The 18,419-nt window shown below is 45.0% G+C and overlaps 1 protein-coding gene across 1 annotated transcript; it reads left to right on the top strand.

The window, feature by feature from the left end:
• The first annotated feature begins 1,030 nt into the window (after positions 1–1,030).
• Positions 1,031–15,365, top strand: LOC116505066 (zinc-alpha-2-glycoprotein-like). The gene is made up of 7 exons (XM_032212381.1): positions 1,031–1,192; positions 8,296–8,541; positions 9,661–9,924; positions 10,507–10,794; positions 11,333–11,404; positions 12,289–12,410; positions 13,437–15,365. Exons 1-7 carry the CDS (start codon positions 1,120–1,122, stop codon positions 13,611–13,613), a joined length of 1,242 nt encoding a protein of 413 aa, XP_032068272.1. The 5' UTR covers positions 1,031–1,119; the 3' UTR covers positions 13,614–15,365.
• The last annotated feature ends 3,054 nt before the right edge of the window (positions 15,366–18,419 follow it).

The following is an 18,419-nucleotide window of genomic DNA, read 5'->3' as shown; positions in this document are numbered from 1 at the left end:
CTTTTCATATCCAGAGAAATATTCTGCCTTTTCAATATTTTCCAGGATATTTCATTTTTCTGGGAGAGGGCTGGATGATAACTTCCCACATTACTTAATCTATTCTTAGCTTAATTTCCAATACCTTCAATGTCTGATACTATAACAATCTCCATCATGATTTATTTAACTCTATTAATTATAGAGTTAACTCTGAGGCTCCCCTCCTCCCAATTGAATGGCAGTATTACTTTTAGGGATCTGACAATAACAGTGTTCCAATATTTGAGGGGCTGCCACAGAGAGGAGGGGAGTCAAGCTATTTTCCAAGGCACCGGAAGGCCAGATAAGGAATAATGAATAATGATCACGGAGAGATTTAACCTGGAAATGAGGAGAAGGTTTCGGACAGTGAGACCAATCAACCAGTGCAACAGTTTACCTTCGGGAGTTGTAAGAGCTTCACCACTGGAAGCTTTCAAGAAGCCCTCAAGATCTGGCTATCCCGTCAGGCCTGGGGATAAGACCCTAATCTCGCCCCACCCGAATGCTGAATGAATGTTGTGTTTTATTGTTTTATTTTATTATACTTCACATTTTCTTTTTGTGTTTTGTCTTGCACTCCCTTCCTACAAATTGTAAGCCGCCCTGAGTCCCCTCAGGGAAAAGGGCGGCCTATAAATGTCAAATAAAATAAAATAAAATAAAAGAAGAAGGGATTGGATTGCCCTATGTAAGAAATGGTGTAGGGTCTCCTACTTGAGGGGGGGGGATTGGGGTTGGATTACATGACCTATAAAGTCCTTTCCAACTCTGTTAATCTGTTTACTCTGTTATTCTGCGTTCACACACCAGGCGGAACCAGGTCCTCTCCATGCTGAGCCTGGCTGGTGAGAACTTTAAGGAGGCGGGATTTCTTTGGGTGTGGAGGGCAACGTCCGACTATGACCTTCCAGAGTCGTCTTCTGTGGCGCATCAGCGGATTTAGGGCGGGGATGGAGGTTGAGCTGGGCGTCGCGTGGGCGTGGCAGCGGTGCTGCGATTGGTAAATCTCGGTGGCCGGTGCAAAACTCCTCTCTGGAGCACATGTGGTATGTGGGGAGACCTTCGTCTTCGGCCATAGACGCGTAGCCGAAGGCGATGCTGATGCAAGTGGCGCTCCTATTGTTCCTCTGGGCCGGTCTGGGATCCATCATGCCGAGGGGCCGCCGCGGTGAGTTTTTGGAAGGATTTGCGATGTGGCTTGAAAGCGAGGCGCGGGTGGGGGGGGGGGGGCGGACGCGTGTCCTGCCTGGATCCCTTCCCCACATTCCCCCTCCGTCTCCACTCAGGCTGAATTGTCTCCTTGGGTTACGATTTTGGTGTTTTTTTTAACCCATCGTGTGTTCCAGCAACTTAGGAACAAGCGATCTATCTGTATACACCCAATGCAATTTTGTTTGTATTGCGTTATGTAGGGATGAGTTGATAGGGTGGGACAAATAAGTGTTGGTGTTTGCTTTGTAATCCGTTCTACTGACTGAATTTCTGCCCCAGGAGTGAAAGTTCCTATGACTGTCCCTAAGTGTTGTGATTCTTGCTGCATGTATTCTATTTTATGGTTCTGTTACGTACGCTGAGAGCAGAGGTGGGTTGCTCCTGGTTCGGCCTGGATTGGGTTAACCGGCAGTAGCGGGGACGGGAGGCTCTCCCCCGCCAACCCAGACGCTTCTACGCACGCGCAGAAGCATGGCGTGTGCATGCGAGGGCGTGAGCGTTCAGGAGCGTGCACGAGCAACCGGTGGTAAAAAAATGGAAACACACCATTGACAGAGAGCCTATGCACCGAAGACTTATTCTATTTTCTCTTTTTCTCTCCTTCCTTCCCTCTCTCCCTCTCTCTCTTCCTCTCCCTTCCTCCCTCTTTCTCTCTCTCTCCATCTCCCCCCTGTCCCTTCTCTCCCTCCCTCCCTGTCCCTCTCTCTGCCTTCTTTCCTTCCCTCCTTCTGCCCTAGACTAGATCTTCTTGGCAACAGAAATGCGGTGATTGTCCAGGACAATTATTCCAAAAGGCAGGTTGCAGAAATGTTTACAATAGAGTGTTATGAACTTGGCAATCGGATGCAGTTGTTGGTAAACTTCCTAATCAAAAACCTAAGGAAAGGTTTCACTATTAAGAACCGTGAAGAACCCTGTCTCAGAGATAAGGATGGGGTGATTTGGGTAATTAAGAAATTGTGCAGACTTTCTGTAAGTAAAAAAATAACTGGGAGAATGCTTCAGATTTTAATTTTGCTGTTGTTCAATCTGTTAGCTATTTTCCTTTCACCTATTTAATCTATGACAGGTCAAGTTGGGTGCAAATAATTGTACAAACTTATAAATTTTGGACCTGCTGTGCAAGGGGAAATAGCTACTATTGTTTCAGTAGATTTCTCAATGTTCAACTAGGGCTTATAATAAGCATTTTTGTCATTTGATTTTAATTAACATTTTCCCCCAATGTTTTTGCTTAGTTTTTTTTTGTGTCCATTTTTTTCCTTTTGGATTTTAATATTTTGAATAAAATAAAGTCCTTCACAATACATACAACATCCCCCCCTTTGAATACTGATAAATATAGGGACTCCCTTTAATGACCACCTATATATAGACACCTCTTAAAAAGGTAAATGGCTTGCATGGACCCCATCAGTCTTAAAGAGGAGATGCCTGAATTGCTGAATCATCCTCCTTGCATCTTCTTACAGATGAAAATTTTACTGTAAATTGGAGTTTTGAGGAACCTTTTGCCTCGGATTTTTATTTTATGGAAGGTGCTATTTGGAACCGTGACATTTAATCAGCTGGCTGCTATTAAATGCTCGGTAGCTGACAATCTATATTCACTAAATTAGTATTGAACATTAAAAAAAAATCAGAGATGTCAATCAACCACTTTGACCTTCCATCTGCCTACTGAAGAAAAAAAGTTAGGAGGTAATCCCAACAACCAAGCTAAGCTTCCGAATCCTCTGTACACAATCTATTAATTATTGTTCTTAACTCACAGAAAGTCCACAAACGGCTTTTAATTTCCCAGGAACCCACTACCACCATTGTCGCCGATGTATCTACAGTCAAATACGTTTGATTGAATCTTAATAATAAAAATAACTCCTTTCAGTTTTATTGTCCTTACTTTTCCTTAAAATTATATAGGACGTTATCACCCAGCCCTCTCCCAGAAAAATGAAATATCCTAGGAAATATTGAAAAGGCAGAATATTTCTCTGGATGTGAAAAGAAAGAAACATGTTTTAAAAGACAGAATAGCTGCCTGTAGCTTCCTGCCCATCCCCACTTGGTCAATGGGCCATTAAGAAGGCCAAGTAGTCCCTTTACATAATAAAGACTTCTCCACTTCAGCTCCAGGGGGATGGAATTAAGGCATGATAATATTGGCCCTTTACCCAACTCACCACATGGCATCTGAGAGCTCAACCAAATCTGGATTCAAAACGCAGCCTAGAGAGTTGCCCCTGCATGGCCTCATGGGAGTCTGACAACCAATCAGAATACAAGCTCAAGATCAAAGGCCAGAGACGGCATAAAACCAGGGACTTTCAGCATCTCAGTCCTTCCTTCTCTTTTCTCCACCAACATTGAAGCATGTGATCACCTTTTCTGTTCAGAGCTCAAGCCATGTGGTCCTGTCCACCAATAAACCATCTTTCCAAGCAGCTTCCATGTCTCCAGTGTCTTTTTCCCCACTTGGAGCCGAACCCAGAAGGACATTTCTTTCATCAATTATAAACGGGATCTTTCCAAACCACAGCACCTCAGTCCTCAAAATCATAAGTCTCCACTGAGGATATCTCCCAAGCGCTTGTGGTTCAATGTGGGTAGTCCTTGACCTATGGCCAGATTGACCCCAAAATTTATGTTGCTAAATAAGAAAAACTTGTTAAGTGAGTTTTTCCCATTGTGTGATTTTTCTTGTCACTGTTGCTAAGTGAATCATTGCAATTGTTAAGTTCACAACCCAGCTGTTAAGTGAATCTGGATTCCCCATCGACTTTGCTTGTCAGAAGATCACAAAAGGGGATCACAGGATCCCCAGGATATCATGACCATGGGTTGAGTTTCAAGACGTTACCCCCGGGGACGTGGACAAGGCCATGAGGGCTGTGAGTGCCTCCACCTGTGTACTGGACCCGTGTCCCTCCTGGCTGGTAGCTAACAGCAGGGAGGTGACGCGGAGCTGGATCCAAGCGGTTATTACCGCCTCGCTTCGGGAGGGGCACTTCCCCGCCGCACTTAAAACGGCGGTGGTGAGACCCCTCCTGAAGAAACCATCTCTGGATCCAGCTGTACTCAACAACTATCGTCCAGTCTCCAACCTCCCCTTTATTGGGAAGGTTGTTGAGAAGGTGGTGGCCTACCAGCTTCAGCGGTCCTTGGAGGAAGCCGATTACCTGGACCCCTTCCAGTCCGGCTTCAGACCTGGTTACAGCACAGAAACCGCTTTGGTCGCATTGACCGATGATCTCTGGAGAGCCAGGGATGGAGGTCATCCCTCCATCTTGGTTCTTCTCGACCTCTCAGCGGCTTTCGATACCATCGACCATGGTATCCTTCTGCGACGACTGCGGGAGGTGGGGGTGGGAGGCACTGTTCTGCAGTGGTTCTCCTCCTACCTCTCGGACAGGTCGCAGTCGGTGTTGGTCGGGGGACAGAGATCGACCATGAGGCCCCTAACATATGGGGTGCCGCAGGGGTCGGTCCTGTCCCCCGTACTATTTAACATTTACATGAAACCACTGGGCGAGATCATTCGGAGGCACGGGATAAGATACCATCAATATGCGGACGATACACAGCTGTATCTGTCCGCCCCGTGCCAACTCAATGAAGCGGTGGACGTGATGAACCAGGGTCTTGAGGCCGTTAGAGACTGGATGTGGGCTAACAAGCTTGTACTCAACCCAGAAAAGACCGAGTGGCTGTTGTGTTTCCCTCCCAACAATTTGGCTAGCATTCCATCACTCAGGCTGGGGGGCCAAATTTTACACCCCTCAGATAGGGTCCGCAACTTGGGAGTCCTCCTGGATCCACAGCTGACCTTTGATCACCATCTGTCGGCTGTGACCAGGGGGGCATTCGCCCAGGTTCGCCTGGTGCGCCAGTTGCGACCCTACCTGAATCGGGAGGCACTCACAACAGTCACTCGCGCCCTCGTGACCTCTAGGCTGGAATACTGCAACGTGCTCTACATGGGGCTGCCCTTGAAGAGCATCCGGCGACTTCAGCTAGTCCAGAACGCGGCCGCACGAGTGATTGTGGGTGCACCTCGGTTCACCCACATAACACCTATCCTCCGCGAGCTGCACTGGCTACCTGTTGATCTCCGTGTGCGCTTCAAGGTGCTTCTTACCACCTATAAAGCCCTCCATGGTAGTGGATCTGGGTACTTAGGAGACCGCCTCCTGCCGATTACCTCCTCGAGACCGATTAGATCTCATAGATTAGGCCTCCTCCGAGTGCCATCTGCCAGCCAGTGCCGGCTGGCCACTACGCGGAGGAGAGCCCTTTCAGTGGCAGCTCCGACCCTCTGGAACGAGCTCCCCGTGGGGATCCGTACCCTCACCACCCTTCAGACCTTCCGCGCAGCCCTCAAGAACTGGCTATCCTGCCAGGCCTGGGGGTAGAGATTGATCTGCCCCCACCCGAATGTTGGATGAATGTTGTTTACTTTTTAATTATATGTAATGTTATATGTTATTGTCTGTATCCCCCTCCCTATGAGTTGTTAGCCGCCCTGAGTCCCCTCAGGGAAAAGGGTGGCCTATAAATAAACCCATTCAATTCAATTCAATGAATATGAACCAATTGCCAAGCATCTGAATTTTGATCATGCGACCATGGGGATGTTGCAATGGCCATAATTGTGAAAAACAGTCATAAATGATTATTGCCAGTACTGTAACTTTGCACGTTCATTAAATGAAATGTTGTAAGTTGAGAACTATCTGTAGATTTTCCTGCAAATATTTAATCTCTTGAAAGTTATCTCGTGGTTGAAAATACCATGTTTTCCCCAAAATAAGACCTGGCCTTATATTTTTTGGTCCCCAAAATAAGCACCAGCGCATATTTTCAAGGTAGGGGTTTTTTTTGCAGCTGCAATGGAGCAGGAGTCAAGGAAGGGGAGTGAGGGACAAAATGAAGAAGTGGGAGGTTGGAGGACGAAGCTTCTTCTTCCTTAGAAGAAGCTTAGAAGAGCAACAAAGAGGATTAAAAGACTGGAGGCTAAAACATATGAAGAACAGTTGCAGGAACTGGGTATGTCTAGTTTGATGAAAAGTGGTGGAGCTTCCAGGAGCAGGAAGTCTCCCTACTCAGGTGAAGTGCCAAACAGCTCCTGTCCTTCAGGTCATTGGCATGTGGGGTCCAATGGGGTCAGGCCCAGAAGCAGTTGTGTGAGCCCTGAGGGTCCCCTCACCTGATGTGGCCATGTCCAGGTGTTTCCAAAGTCAACCAAGAGCCGCTGGGGTCTCCTTTGGCCACTTTCCAGGGTTAATCTCATGACTGGAATCATCCAAAGTAGAGCAGATAGTTGATCTTCTGTTAGAGAGCTGCTTTTCACAATAGCATTGAGGGAGGAGCTGGTACTGCAGACCCTCCTAAGCCTGTCTTTCACCCTTTGACTGATTAACAGAGTTGGAAGGGACCTTATAGGTCATCTAGTCCAACCCCCGCTCAAGCCGGAATCCCTACACCATTTCTGACAAATGGCAGTCCAATCTCTTCCTGAAAGTCTCCAGTGGTGAAGCCCCCGCACTTCCAAAGGCAAGCTGTTTCCATTGGTTGATTATTTTCACTGTCGGGAAATTTCTCCTTATTTCTACTGTAGGTTGAATCTCTCCGTGGTCAGTTTCCATCCATTGTTAGTTGTCTGGCCTTTAGACAAGCTCCTGGACCCCCTCCTCTCTGTGGCAGCCCCTCAAATATTGGAAGACTGCTATTATGTCTCCCCTGGTCCTTCTCTTCACTAGACTAGCTATGCCCAGTTCCTGCAACTGTCCATCGTATGTCTTAGCCTCCAGTCCCCTCATCATCCTGGTTGCTCTTCTCTGCACTTTTTCTAGACTCTCAACATCTTTTTTTATAGTGTAGTGACCAAAACTGGATGCAATATTCTATTTTTTTCTTTAAAATTATTGAATAAACATTCAATAAACTGGACATAGTGACCTTCCTGGCTTTGTCATTTCCATACATATTTTAACATAACAACAAATACAGTTTTTACTTATCGTACATAGCTACATTGATCCTATTGACATCTCCCTTACACTCGTTTATATATTTTATCTATGTATTATCCAGTTCCAATTTTACAATCCTCCAAATATTCTTTTCCAATTCATTTTCCTCATTTCCAATCATTGATACATTTTGTTCCAAATTTCATAATATTCTGTCTCATCTCTATTTTTGATTTCTAGTGGCAATCTGTCCATTTCTGCAGAGATCAAAATTTTCTTTGTTACCTCTTCTTCAGGGTGGGGGTGGGGGCATCTCTGTTTTTCCAATTTTGCACATATACCAATGTTGCTGCAGTTATTACATGCAGTATTAAATGTCACTCCTTTACTATATTTTTTTATTATTCCTAATAGTAATAGTTCTGGTTTTAAATGTATCTTTTGTCCTAACATCTCTTCCAACTGTTAAGTCTATCCCCGTTAGGAGACTAGAGTTCTGCAGCAGAAGTTAGTAACGAATAAGCCGCTGAATAGTCACTCACAGCCACCAAAGGTAAAACAAATAATAGCTTTACTTGCCTAACAAAAATAGGATAAATAGTCTCCAAATAGACTATAAGAAGTCTTGAAGTATATACACAGTCTATTTACAATACGTTGAAGTTACAGTTGCTCAACTCACAATTCACCATGTAGATTGGTAACTACTATACAGAGTAGCTACCATCCAATACACAGTCTTCTCTCCCAATGCTAAGCTCATACAGTAACAGTCAGTAACTATCAGGAACAATTATGGCTGCTTAAAGCAACAGCATCCAATTACATCTCTCTAGCATTTAAAGTAACAGATACATTTGTTATAATCATGGCTTATACATATACATTGCCAAGCCAAGACTAGGGTTACATCCCTAACACCAACCATGTCTTTATCTGACACCAAAATTCCTTGGCTATTGTACACAACCACCACATATGATAAAAAGATACTGGATGCAGTATTCAAGGTGTGGTCTTATTAAGGCTTTGTAGGGTGGTATTAGCAGCTCACTTGATCTTGATTGTCTCCCTCTTCCTCTTCCAGGCTCCTCCAGGCACTTCCTGTCTTATTCCTACCTGGTGGTGTCAGAGTCCAGCCAGAGGGTGCCCCAGTTCAGCTACATGGTCAACCTGGATGACCAGCCCATCGCTCGATATAACTTTTCCACCGGGAACATGGTTCCTCTGGTGCCCTGGATGGAGGTGGAGAAGGCAAACACAATTGTGGTACCTGAGATGGTGTTCACAGCTGACCTGGAGTTGTTATCAAAACTCAGCCCCCCAACTGGAGGTAAGCCCTTTGGAACGAGCTCCCCGCAGAGATTCGGACCCTCACCTCTCTCCAGGCCTTCCGAAAAGCCGTTAAAACCTGGCTGTGTCGGCAGGCCTGGGGTCGATGAGTTCCCTTCCCCTCTCGAATTGTGTGGCTGTTGGTTGTTTTAAATTCCCTTGTACTTTTTTGTTGTAATTCTTTGTGTTCCCCTTCCACTCCCTTGGGTTTGTGCGCCACCCTGAGTCCCGCCGGGAATAGAGCGGCATATAAATAAAATGAACCTTGAACCTTGAAGCAAAGGCAGATCAGCTTTCAAGTTCCAAATTCTCCCTCAAATCTCACCTTCCCACCTCTTGTCATTTTGGTTAATGGGAAAAGAGGCAAGCAGGCAAAGAACAGAAATTTGGAGGCTGGGAGCTTAGGGGGTTGAGATAAACCCTGTGCCAAAGTTCTGACTAATGAACCCAACCAAATCATAATTCTGAGACTGGAACCTTCCTCAAAGAACTTCTTTATTGGCTACAGAATATCGGCACGAGTGAAAGCAAAACCAACTCTAAATGTTTCCCGCAGTTTCAGTATAATTAAAAGAATAAATGATTCCCTCCCCAAGTGTCACATATCACATTGTCCAATTGGGTTAATTGGAGAGCTTCTTGGTCACTCCTCTCCCTCTCCACCTCTGGAGATGACCTTGGTTCCAACGGGACAATTATGTGATGTCTGGGTTGGAGTGACATTCCAAACCTCCCCCCGCCATTCCTGTGTGGCAACTGAGAAATGGAAAAGTGGCTGCCACCAGTTCCGTTTTAGTAGTTGACACTCCTTCCCAGGAAAGGAGGGTATTGTTTCTGCCCTTGACCACCAATGGCTGTAAGGGGCATGAGAATGGGAGAGCCTTTCCTGCAAAGGAAACCAAGATCTTCTCTCTCGGGGTCTTCATGATCTTCTAGCCCCACATCAAAAAGACCAAGTGTGGCCCCAGATCACAGAAAAGACCATTGAAAGAAAGAGGGGAGGAAAGATCTGTTTCCCCTCCCCTGGTGGGATGGGGAGAAGTAAACATTTCAATTACTGGTGGGGTGGCTCTAGGGAGAGCAATTCTGGACTATTCTTATCCCTCTTTGTGTATTTCAGGGCTTCACATCTGGCAGGTGACTTTGGGCTGTGAGCGCAGGGAAGATGGGAGCAAAGGAGGGTTCTTCCGCTATGGCTACAATGGGGAGGACTTCATCAGCTTCGATAAGGAGACCCTCAGATGGGTCCCAGCTCAACCCAAAGCCCAGAAGGTCAAGGAGGAGTGGGAGGAGGATCCAGCGAGGTCTGGGAGAATCGAAGTCTTCCTGGAGAATAACTGCACTGAGTGGTTAGAGAAATGCCTCTCCTACCGGAATAAGACAGGTGAGTGGCCAAATGGGCTCAGGTTGTGTATTTTTTTCTAGGCTCCTTCCTCTTCTCGTGTTTTTCTGCCCTGCACAGCCAAGCCATCCTTCACGTGCCTGGCAGAAAGTGATCTGGGCATTTACCAAAAGAAACGGGGGGCATTACAACAATAGGGAAAAGAAGTTCCAAAACCTCACCCCTCAAAAGCTAAGTTCTTCAAAGGAAAAGAAAAGGAAACCAAAGGAGCCAGATAGCAAAGTTGAGATCCAGCTTCATTTTCATGAGGAAATCTAATTTTTACCTCCTGCACTTGGGGCAGAACCAAAAATTGATTCTCTTCCCAATTACCACTTGGGACAACTTGAACAAATTCAACTTAGGGTGTCAAAACTCAACTGGAAGCCCAAGCATTGCAATTACGGAGTGAGAACTTTATCCCAAAGTCTACGTGTCCCTTTCAAAAATGAATCTAAAGAGTTCAGTGTCCCAGAGGTTCAGGAGAGGAGAGGGAGACGATGGCCAAAGGAAGTCTTCCCTATTATTAAATAATCTTTCCAGAAACTAAAAATCCTGAGGACTCTGTTGTTGCTGTTTCTGCAGAGCCCCGAGCGGGGAAAGTCACCCGCAAGGTAGTCAATGACAGCCTGGAGGTCCTCATCTGCCAGGCCTTTGGCTTCTACCCCAAGGAGATCCAGGCCACCTGGACGAGGGATGGAGAGGTCTGTGAATACGAGACCCTCCAAAGGAACGTGACCCCCAACTCAGATGGAACCTATAATGTCCAGCTCAGCATTGAGATCGACCCCAAGGAGAGGAACCGTTTTCAGTGTCACCTCGAGCACGAGGGCTTGGACAAGCCCCTGGTCTTGGCATGGGAGGAGGAAACAGGTGAGAGGCTCAGCATTTGTAATATGTCACCTCGTGGTGAGATGGGTGGCATCTAAATTTATTAAATAAAATACATCAATAAAAATAAATGTGGAAGTAGATTGTTCACCACTGTAGGATGGTTCAATCAATGCCATTTTCAGTGAGGGAGGTTGGCCCTTTGTCAGCCCAGCAAGGGAGACCAGAATAAGAAACCAATGTCAGGTACAATCTGTCAATCTGAAAATGCTTCTGCCTCCCTCCATTTATCTTCAGGTGAACTAGGGAAGGGCCTGTTTGACACATGTCCTTAAGCTGATTTCTTGGCCCAGGCTGAAATCTCCTCCTTATCTGACTATTGCCTTGGTTGTGTCTCCTTTTTTGCCCCTTCAAGGCCATTTGCTCTTCCCGCTTCAGCCTCAGGGGGATTGGGGGCTTCCTTCAGGTGGGGGAATTGCCTGGAGGCCAGTTCAGGTTGGCAAATGCTTCCATTGCTTAGGAACTCCATGTCAGGGAAGTCAGCATCTGTCTAACCAGAACCATGTTTCTCTTTCTTTAGATACAACATTATTATTTTCTGTGCCAGATGTTATTTTCATAATCTTGGGAGCTGTGATTCTCTTGCTGACCTGTAAGTGAAATGCATCCATTGAATCCTGTGTCTTTCCATGCTGATTGAGCTCATGTGGGTGGGAGGGGGGTCTCCCTGAGAATTGCAGCCAGGTCCCCATAAGACCCTTCCCTATAAGCAGCATTTTGAATGAGAGTTAGAAAGGAAGAAGAAACAAGGCAGCCATTTTTCTACTTCCCGTAAATCTCAGAATGTCCCACCTTCCTGTTGCCTGGAAGGAAGCTGTGGTGTGCAGTAGCTGCTAAAAGAGCCAATGCAATAAGCTAAGTTGCACTAACAGAGGGATACAATCAAGATCAATACCACACTATGAAGCTCTAGTAAGACAACACCTAGTTTTGGTCACCACACTATGAAAAAGATTGAGACGCTAGAAAGAGTGCGGAGAAGAGCAATCAGGATGATTAGGGGATTGGAGGCTAAAATATCATCACTGAGGCTTCTGTGGGGCAAGCCTGAGGGAGAGAAAGGGAGAGGACGCTCGTAACTACTCATTTATTTTCAAGCTGTAAGTGTCATTTTATGATGCCCGATCACATAATTTTGTAGCGGAGCACAGGTTTTCAGCTAGTAATACTATAAAAAATACTAGATCTGATGGTCACTTCAAAAAAATCCTTTCTTAGCGAGCACCTAGAAGCCAAGAGGAACATACGTGCCAAATTTCAAGTTTGTAGGCTTTATGGTTCTGGAGATTTCATGATGATGCGTGAGTGGTATTTTGCTTTTATATTTTATATGTAGATAAGCAAATCAAGATGCTGAGTTATAATCCAGGCAATTTTACCACCTGGGCCCCTTGGGGTCTTCATCTTAAATCCATCTCAGGCAGGAGCTGCTGACCAGAAATAAACTAGCTGTCTTCTCTCTTTGCCATTTATTAGGCTTTGGGCTGAACTACAGGGGACAACTCCATCAGGCAATGACAACTTGCCTTGATCACCTTCCTTTAGAAAACTGTTGTTCTTCCTCTACTTCTACCACTGAAGATGAGATTCAATCACAGGTAATGTTCCCACCCAAAATGATATCAGATGTGAGCCTCACTATTGCTGAAGTCTATTTAAGAGACAAAACAACTTCTTCTTCTTCTTCTTCTTCTTCTTCTTCTTCTTCTTCTTCTTCTTCTTCTTCTTCTTCTTCTTCTTCTTCTTCTTCTTTCTTTTTTCTTCCTTCTTCTTCCTTCTTCTTCCTTCTTCCATATCTGTCATCAGACGTTGGCGATCATGTTGGTGATCCTATTTTTATCAACTGTTGCATGAAAAAGTGCTGTTGAGTTTTGACCAAACTTGTCCCTTAGATTTTGAAGCCATCATGTTCTTCTTCTGCCTGGACCTCATTTGCCTTCAATCTTTCCCTGGAGGATTAAGTGAAGGATGCTGTATGTTTCTGGGTGTCGCATCACATGTCTGAAACATTCTAACTTTCGCTTTTTAATTGTTTTGATGATTTCCCTTGGCTTTCCCAGGCAGCTTATCACCTCCTCATTTCTGATTTTAGACTAAGCCTGGGGCTTGGAGAATACCTGAGAGCCAACACCTTCAGGATTGTTGGGATGGGGAATTCGTCCCCAAAGTCTTCCCAGGGCAGCCATGGAGGGATGGTGGGCTGTCTGGGGCTCCTCTGGGGCTCAGCCCCTCCTCTTGGGGACCCTCTGATCTGGTTCCTATGCAAGGAAAAATCAGTCAAAGCTCAGCTCCTCTGGCCCTCCAGCTCCAAGGGAGGAGAGTGAGACAGGAAAGGGGCTAATAGCAGGAAGTGGGACACCCTGGGAAAATGGGGGATTTCTGTCCAGGAAGGACTGGAGGGGAGGGGGAGAAAGAGAGGGTGAGCTAGAAAAAGATGGGTGGAGGCCCTCAAGGATAAAGACTTCTTGGTGATGATGAGCTGGAGGTATGAGAGAGACAAGAGGAAGGAAACACTGGGGAGAGAAGGGATGACCCCTTCCTAGAAGATCTCTCTCTCAGGGAGGACCTGTTTATATGGAAGGGCAGTGCAAAACTTTCTCCTCTGGTTGCTTCCTTCCCTACAGGGTTGCTATGGGCAGAAGACTGAGCTAAGGGAAGGAGAGAAAAGACCTCTGAAGGCTTCCCCAGATGTCTATTCAGATAAGGTGGAAGGAGCAGCTCTGGAGATTTCAGAAGGGCCCTCAGAAGAACAAGCGGATGAGCATCTGGCTGGAGAGGAAATGGGAGAGACGCAGCTCTAGCTGGAGGGCTCACAGACCCAGCCAGAAGCCCAGGATGGAGAAGGATTGAAGCTGCAGCTGATCAGAAAGGATGAGAAGAACCTGTTGAGTAGGACTGAACGGAAAGAGGTGCAATGGAAGTCGGTCCATTGCCTCTTTCCTCCTAAGGAGTAATACCAGCACATTCCTCCTTAGACCAAGATTTGCACAATGCAGTGTTAGAAACAACCACACATTTTTCCCTGCCATGCAGGTACTGTCACTTTGTGGCTGCTGTTTACATGACTTCCAGCCTGTTCTCCATGTGACCTCCGTTTGGCCTTGCACTTTGGCTTGGGTGTGGATTGCCTGGATTTTGCACAGTATATGTCTGTCTGTCTCTCTCTCTCTCTGTGGATTTGAGGAATTATCCCTTTCTCTGGGGTCTTTGCAACTCTCAGCCAAACTATGCAACCTTGAATTCAGTGGAATTTTGCAGGAGATGTGAGTGGGACCTGGGGAATACTACAAGGGCCTTTGCCCTCACTTTTTGCACACGATCTGGGTCAAACTCAGATCATTTCAGGACCAAATTGAGCCTTTGACAGTGACCAGGGAGGGTGCAACCTCCTTTTGCTATTTTTATTTCCTCCACTAAAAGCAAACCCTCTTTTGGGGGGAAGGCAACCACTCTCAACCCCAATATGGTTTCCTTAACAGAAGGGCAGGATGTGGGTTGCACTTCTTTCTAGGTGCTGAAATAGTCAGCCTCCTGTTCTGATTGTTCCTGGTGGTCTCCCATCCCTTCCATGCAGAGACAAAGCAGGGCAGCCCCCCTTATTTGAAGGACCCATGAGATAGGATGGGCACAGTTCAGGTCTCTCTCCTTAAGCTTTGCCCCCTTGTAGGTCCTCGGAAGTGTGACTTTTCTGTTACAGCCCCTGCCCCAATGGAAGATTTCCCCCTGAAGGTCCAGCAGCCCCTCCCCTTTTAATCTTCCAGGGGAAACAGGTGACCTGCTTGTTTCTCCAAAACCCTGAAGGTCCAAGGGTGAACAATGTGTGGTTACTTTTTCCTTTTTGATTATAATTTTGAGATGTACTATTTATATACATTTTTGTTTACATTTATATCTGTGAGAATGAAGAAACATAGCCCATTGATCTATTAGATTTAATAGGTCCTATGGATGACAGCAGGTTCCAGAAGAAAAAGATAGGAACCAAAGTTTTCCGCTCGGATGATTTCAAAATTTACCAGAAATGTTTGTAATCCTGCTGAGCCATTGATAACTGTGAAATATATACAAGTGCACTATGCACTTGTATAGATTTGTGCCTTTGAGCAAAACAGTTGGGGCCGATCCCATGGCTGGGACCCCAGAAGGAGTTGACACCCCTTGTATTGGTAACTGTAGTTGGGGTCATGGTCTTTGTGTTTTACTATACTTTGTCTTTCTTGAAAAACAAATACTATCTCATGCTTCCCCTTTGTTGACAAGGTGTGGTAAGGTTTAATATTTTTGATATTTTATGCACTTAATTGATATGTGTATTCTCTGTGATTGTCTATTGTTTTTTCTTTTTCTTATTGAAAAGTTTTAATAAATTTTACAGATATTTCCTCTTCACACCCCAACCCTGCCCCCCCTCCAACCCTCCCTTCCCCCAACCTCCCAGAGGAAAATACAGGGTATAAACACTAACATAACCTAACTAACTATAGCACCCCAGCTCCTCTTGTACTTTAACTCCCCTTTTATTAAGCTAACTTTAGATAAATTATGACATTCCTTGTTCATTCATTCATAAGCTAATTGAAATTTCTTAGTCTGATATTTATTTTGAATGTAATCAATCCATCTTCTCCATTCCAGCTTGTATTTCTCATCTGAATGGTCCTTCAAATATGCTGAGATTTTGGCCATCTCTGCTAAATTTACTACTTTTAACGTCCATTCTTGAATAGTAGGCAATTCTTCCTTCTTTCAGTACTGCGCCACCAACAATCTTGCTGCCGTTATTAAGTTCAGAATCAAATTAGTCTCTATAACTGTGCAGTCTGTAATTATACCTAACAAGAACAACTGAGGAGTAAATTTTATCCTCTTTTTAAGAATATTTTGAATAATCCACCATATTTTTATTCAAAATGCTTTAACTTTTTTACAAGTCCACCATACATGATAATACATAGCGTCAACACAATCACATCTCCAACATTTGGATTGGAAATTTGGATACATACAAGCTAGCTTTTTGGGATCTAAATGCCATCTATAAAACATCCTATAAAAATTATCTCTCAAGTTTTGAGCTCGCGTAAATTTCACATTTCTTACCCAAATCTTTTCCCATGTTTCCATCATTACTGATTCTCTTATGTATTTTCTATTGTGAGAAAATGGGAGGGGGGATTATAGGAAGTTGGGTGATATGTAGTCATAACAAAGTTCTTTCTAGAAAGCCAAAAGGAGACAAAGTCATCCTTTGTCTCTACACCTGGCCGGAACTGGATGGGTGGGAGCTGCCAATGTGGCAGTGGGAGATTGGACCATGTGATGGACTTGTGTAGGGGCAGAATCTTGAACTTTCAACTGGGAAAACTGGAAGCGTTCAGATTTGGGTTTCCACAGATGTGCCAACATGGCTCTCTAAATAAATTGGAATTTATTTTGAGGAATCCTTTGCCTCGGAGTCTGATTTACTTTTGGATGCTATTTGGAACCCTGATATTGCTGTCTATACACATTTGATTGTTAATGTTTGAATACCCAGAATTGTGCATGACAAAAAAGGACAGGGTAGATAAAAAAAATTGACAAAAAAATAAATAAATGCAGTTTTTTTAAAAAAAATTAAATTGGCTTTTTAAAAATCTAAATGAGATTTTTTAAAATTAAATTTATTTTAATAAAATGCTTTTGGAGTAAAAATCTATCTAAAGATAGTTTTCTGTTTAAGATACATTCATAACTTGAGAATTTCCAGCAAGGGGCCATGGACTAATGGCGGAAGGAGGTAACACTCTCTTCTCCATTGAAATCTGCCCCCTTCCACTGCCAGGGAAACCCAGACCTTGAGAAATCCCTCTGGAGGACTGGTTGAAATCCTGGCCAGGGGTTCCTTTGCTTCATCAGGGGCCTCCTCCCTTTCTGAGGGGGAAGCCCAGCTCCATGCTCTGTACCCTTGTGATTCTCTCGCCCTACCAGATTAAATTACTGTCGTCTGCTCTCCCGTTAGGTTTTTTCAAAAGATTACAGAGAAACTGCAGCTAGTACAAAAGGCAGCATCTCTTATGTGGGCTGGCATGAGACGGTGCAGGAACATAACTCCCATCTTGGGGCAGGCAAGGGAAGGGTTTGCATGGCAAACTAATGGGGTCCTGAGTGCAATTCCAGGTGTTGTTTGGAACTTAGAAAGAGTTCCCTTAAACTCCACTGAAGATCTTACCTAGCCTGGTAATGAAACATTCGGGATCCAACCTACCAGCTCAGAGAACGAACCTTCGCCGTCACTTTGAAAGAGAGCCAGGGCCAAGATGGCCCACAGGACTAACCCTCCAATGGGCTTTGGCTGGCTTTTCTGTCAGAGTTTGTTGCAGAAATCACCTCCAGAAAGCACACAGATAACTGTCTTAGTAGGAGTCATTAGCCTCTTTATATACATAACACACATGAGTAAAATGTACAATACCAATAGCTGATTCATCCAACATGGGAGAGAGTTACAGGCCAAAAAACACAGGCAGAGGAGAGAAGCAGTTTCAGTTCTAGTTTCAGTTTCAATTCAGGAAGCAGACCAGATTAGTTCTCTTGCACAAACTCAGAGCTACATAGGTAAGCCACGCCCAGGTTCTGAGCCACCTGGCATGGCTTTCAGTCACCAAACAGTTCCCATTGGCTGACCCAGTTGCCATGCCTATATGTTGGCTGACCTTGTTACCGTGTCCTCTTCCAGCCAGTCCCCAATGGCTGACCTGTTGCTATGTCCTATTCCAGCTCATGAATATTCTCACACTTTCTTTTCCTGCTTATGTCACTCAGTCATCCAGGCAAAGATGGCAAAATGTTAAATCCTGGCCACTGGATTAATATTTGCTAGCTTGAGACGTTTTGAGGAAGAAACCCCTGAAGTTGAGGTAGCAGGAGCTGGAACCTTCCAATGACTCTAAGCCAGAGGTGGTATTCAGCAGGTTCTAACCAGTTCTGGAGAACCAGTACCGGAAATTTTGAGTAGTTCGGAGAATCGGTAAATACAACCTCTGATTGGCCCTGATCCCATCTATTCTCTGCCTCCCGAGTCCCAGCTGATCGGGAAGAAATGGGGATTTTGCAGTAACCTTCCCCTGCCACACCCACCATGCCACACAACACCCACCACACCACGCCATGCTCACCAAGCCATGTCCACAGAACCGGTAGTAAAAATAATTGAATTCTATTACTGCTCTAGGCCTACCTGACTTGCACTGACTGAGGAAGCTGCTTGGATGGGCAGCAACCTGTCTCAAACTAACAAATATTGGGCCAGTTGCCAGGATTCAACCTTTTGACAGCTTAAGAAAGTGAAGACTCTTGAAACAGAATATTTCAAAAGGAACCTTTTATTATGTAGAATGGAAACCATTGAATTCAAAGCAACGTCTGAATCCCCTTAAGCAATGGGAGTAGAATTAAAGCAGTATAGACCCTTCCCATTAGTTAGAATGCAGATTTTAGCCTATACACAAAGATGAAGACATTTCCTTTACCAACTGCCCTGAGAACCAAATAAACATACATTCCTGTTCTAACCCCCCCTCTTCACACACCAAAGCACGCCGAGACAAAGATACTTCAAGGATTTA

The sequence above is a fragment of the Thamnophis elegans genome, chromosome 2 (genome assembly GCF_009769535.1).
Source record: "Thamnophis elegans isolate rThaEle1 chromosome 2, rThaEle1.pri, whole genome shotgun sequence".
Classification (NCBI taxonomy): Eukaryota; Metazoa; Chordata; class Lepidosauria; order Squamata; family Colubridae; genus Thamnophis; species Thamnophis elegans.
Note: the sequence above shows the minus strand (reverse complement) of the source record. Positions and strands in the feature narration are given on the sequence as shown.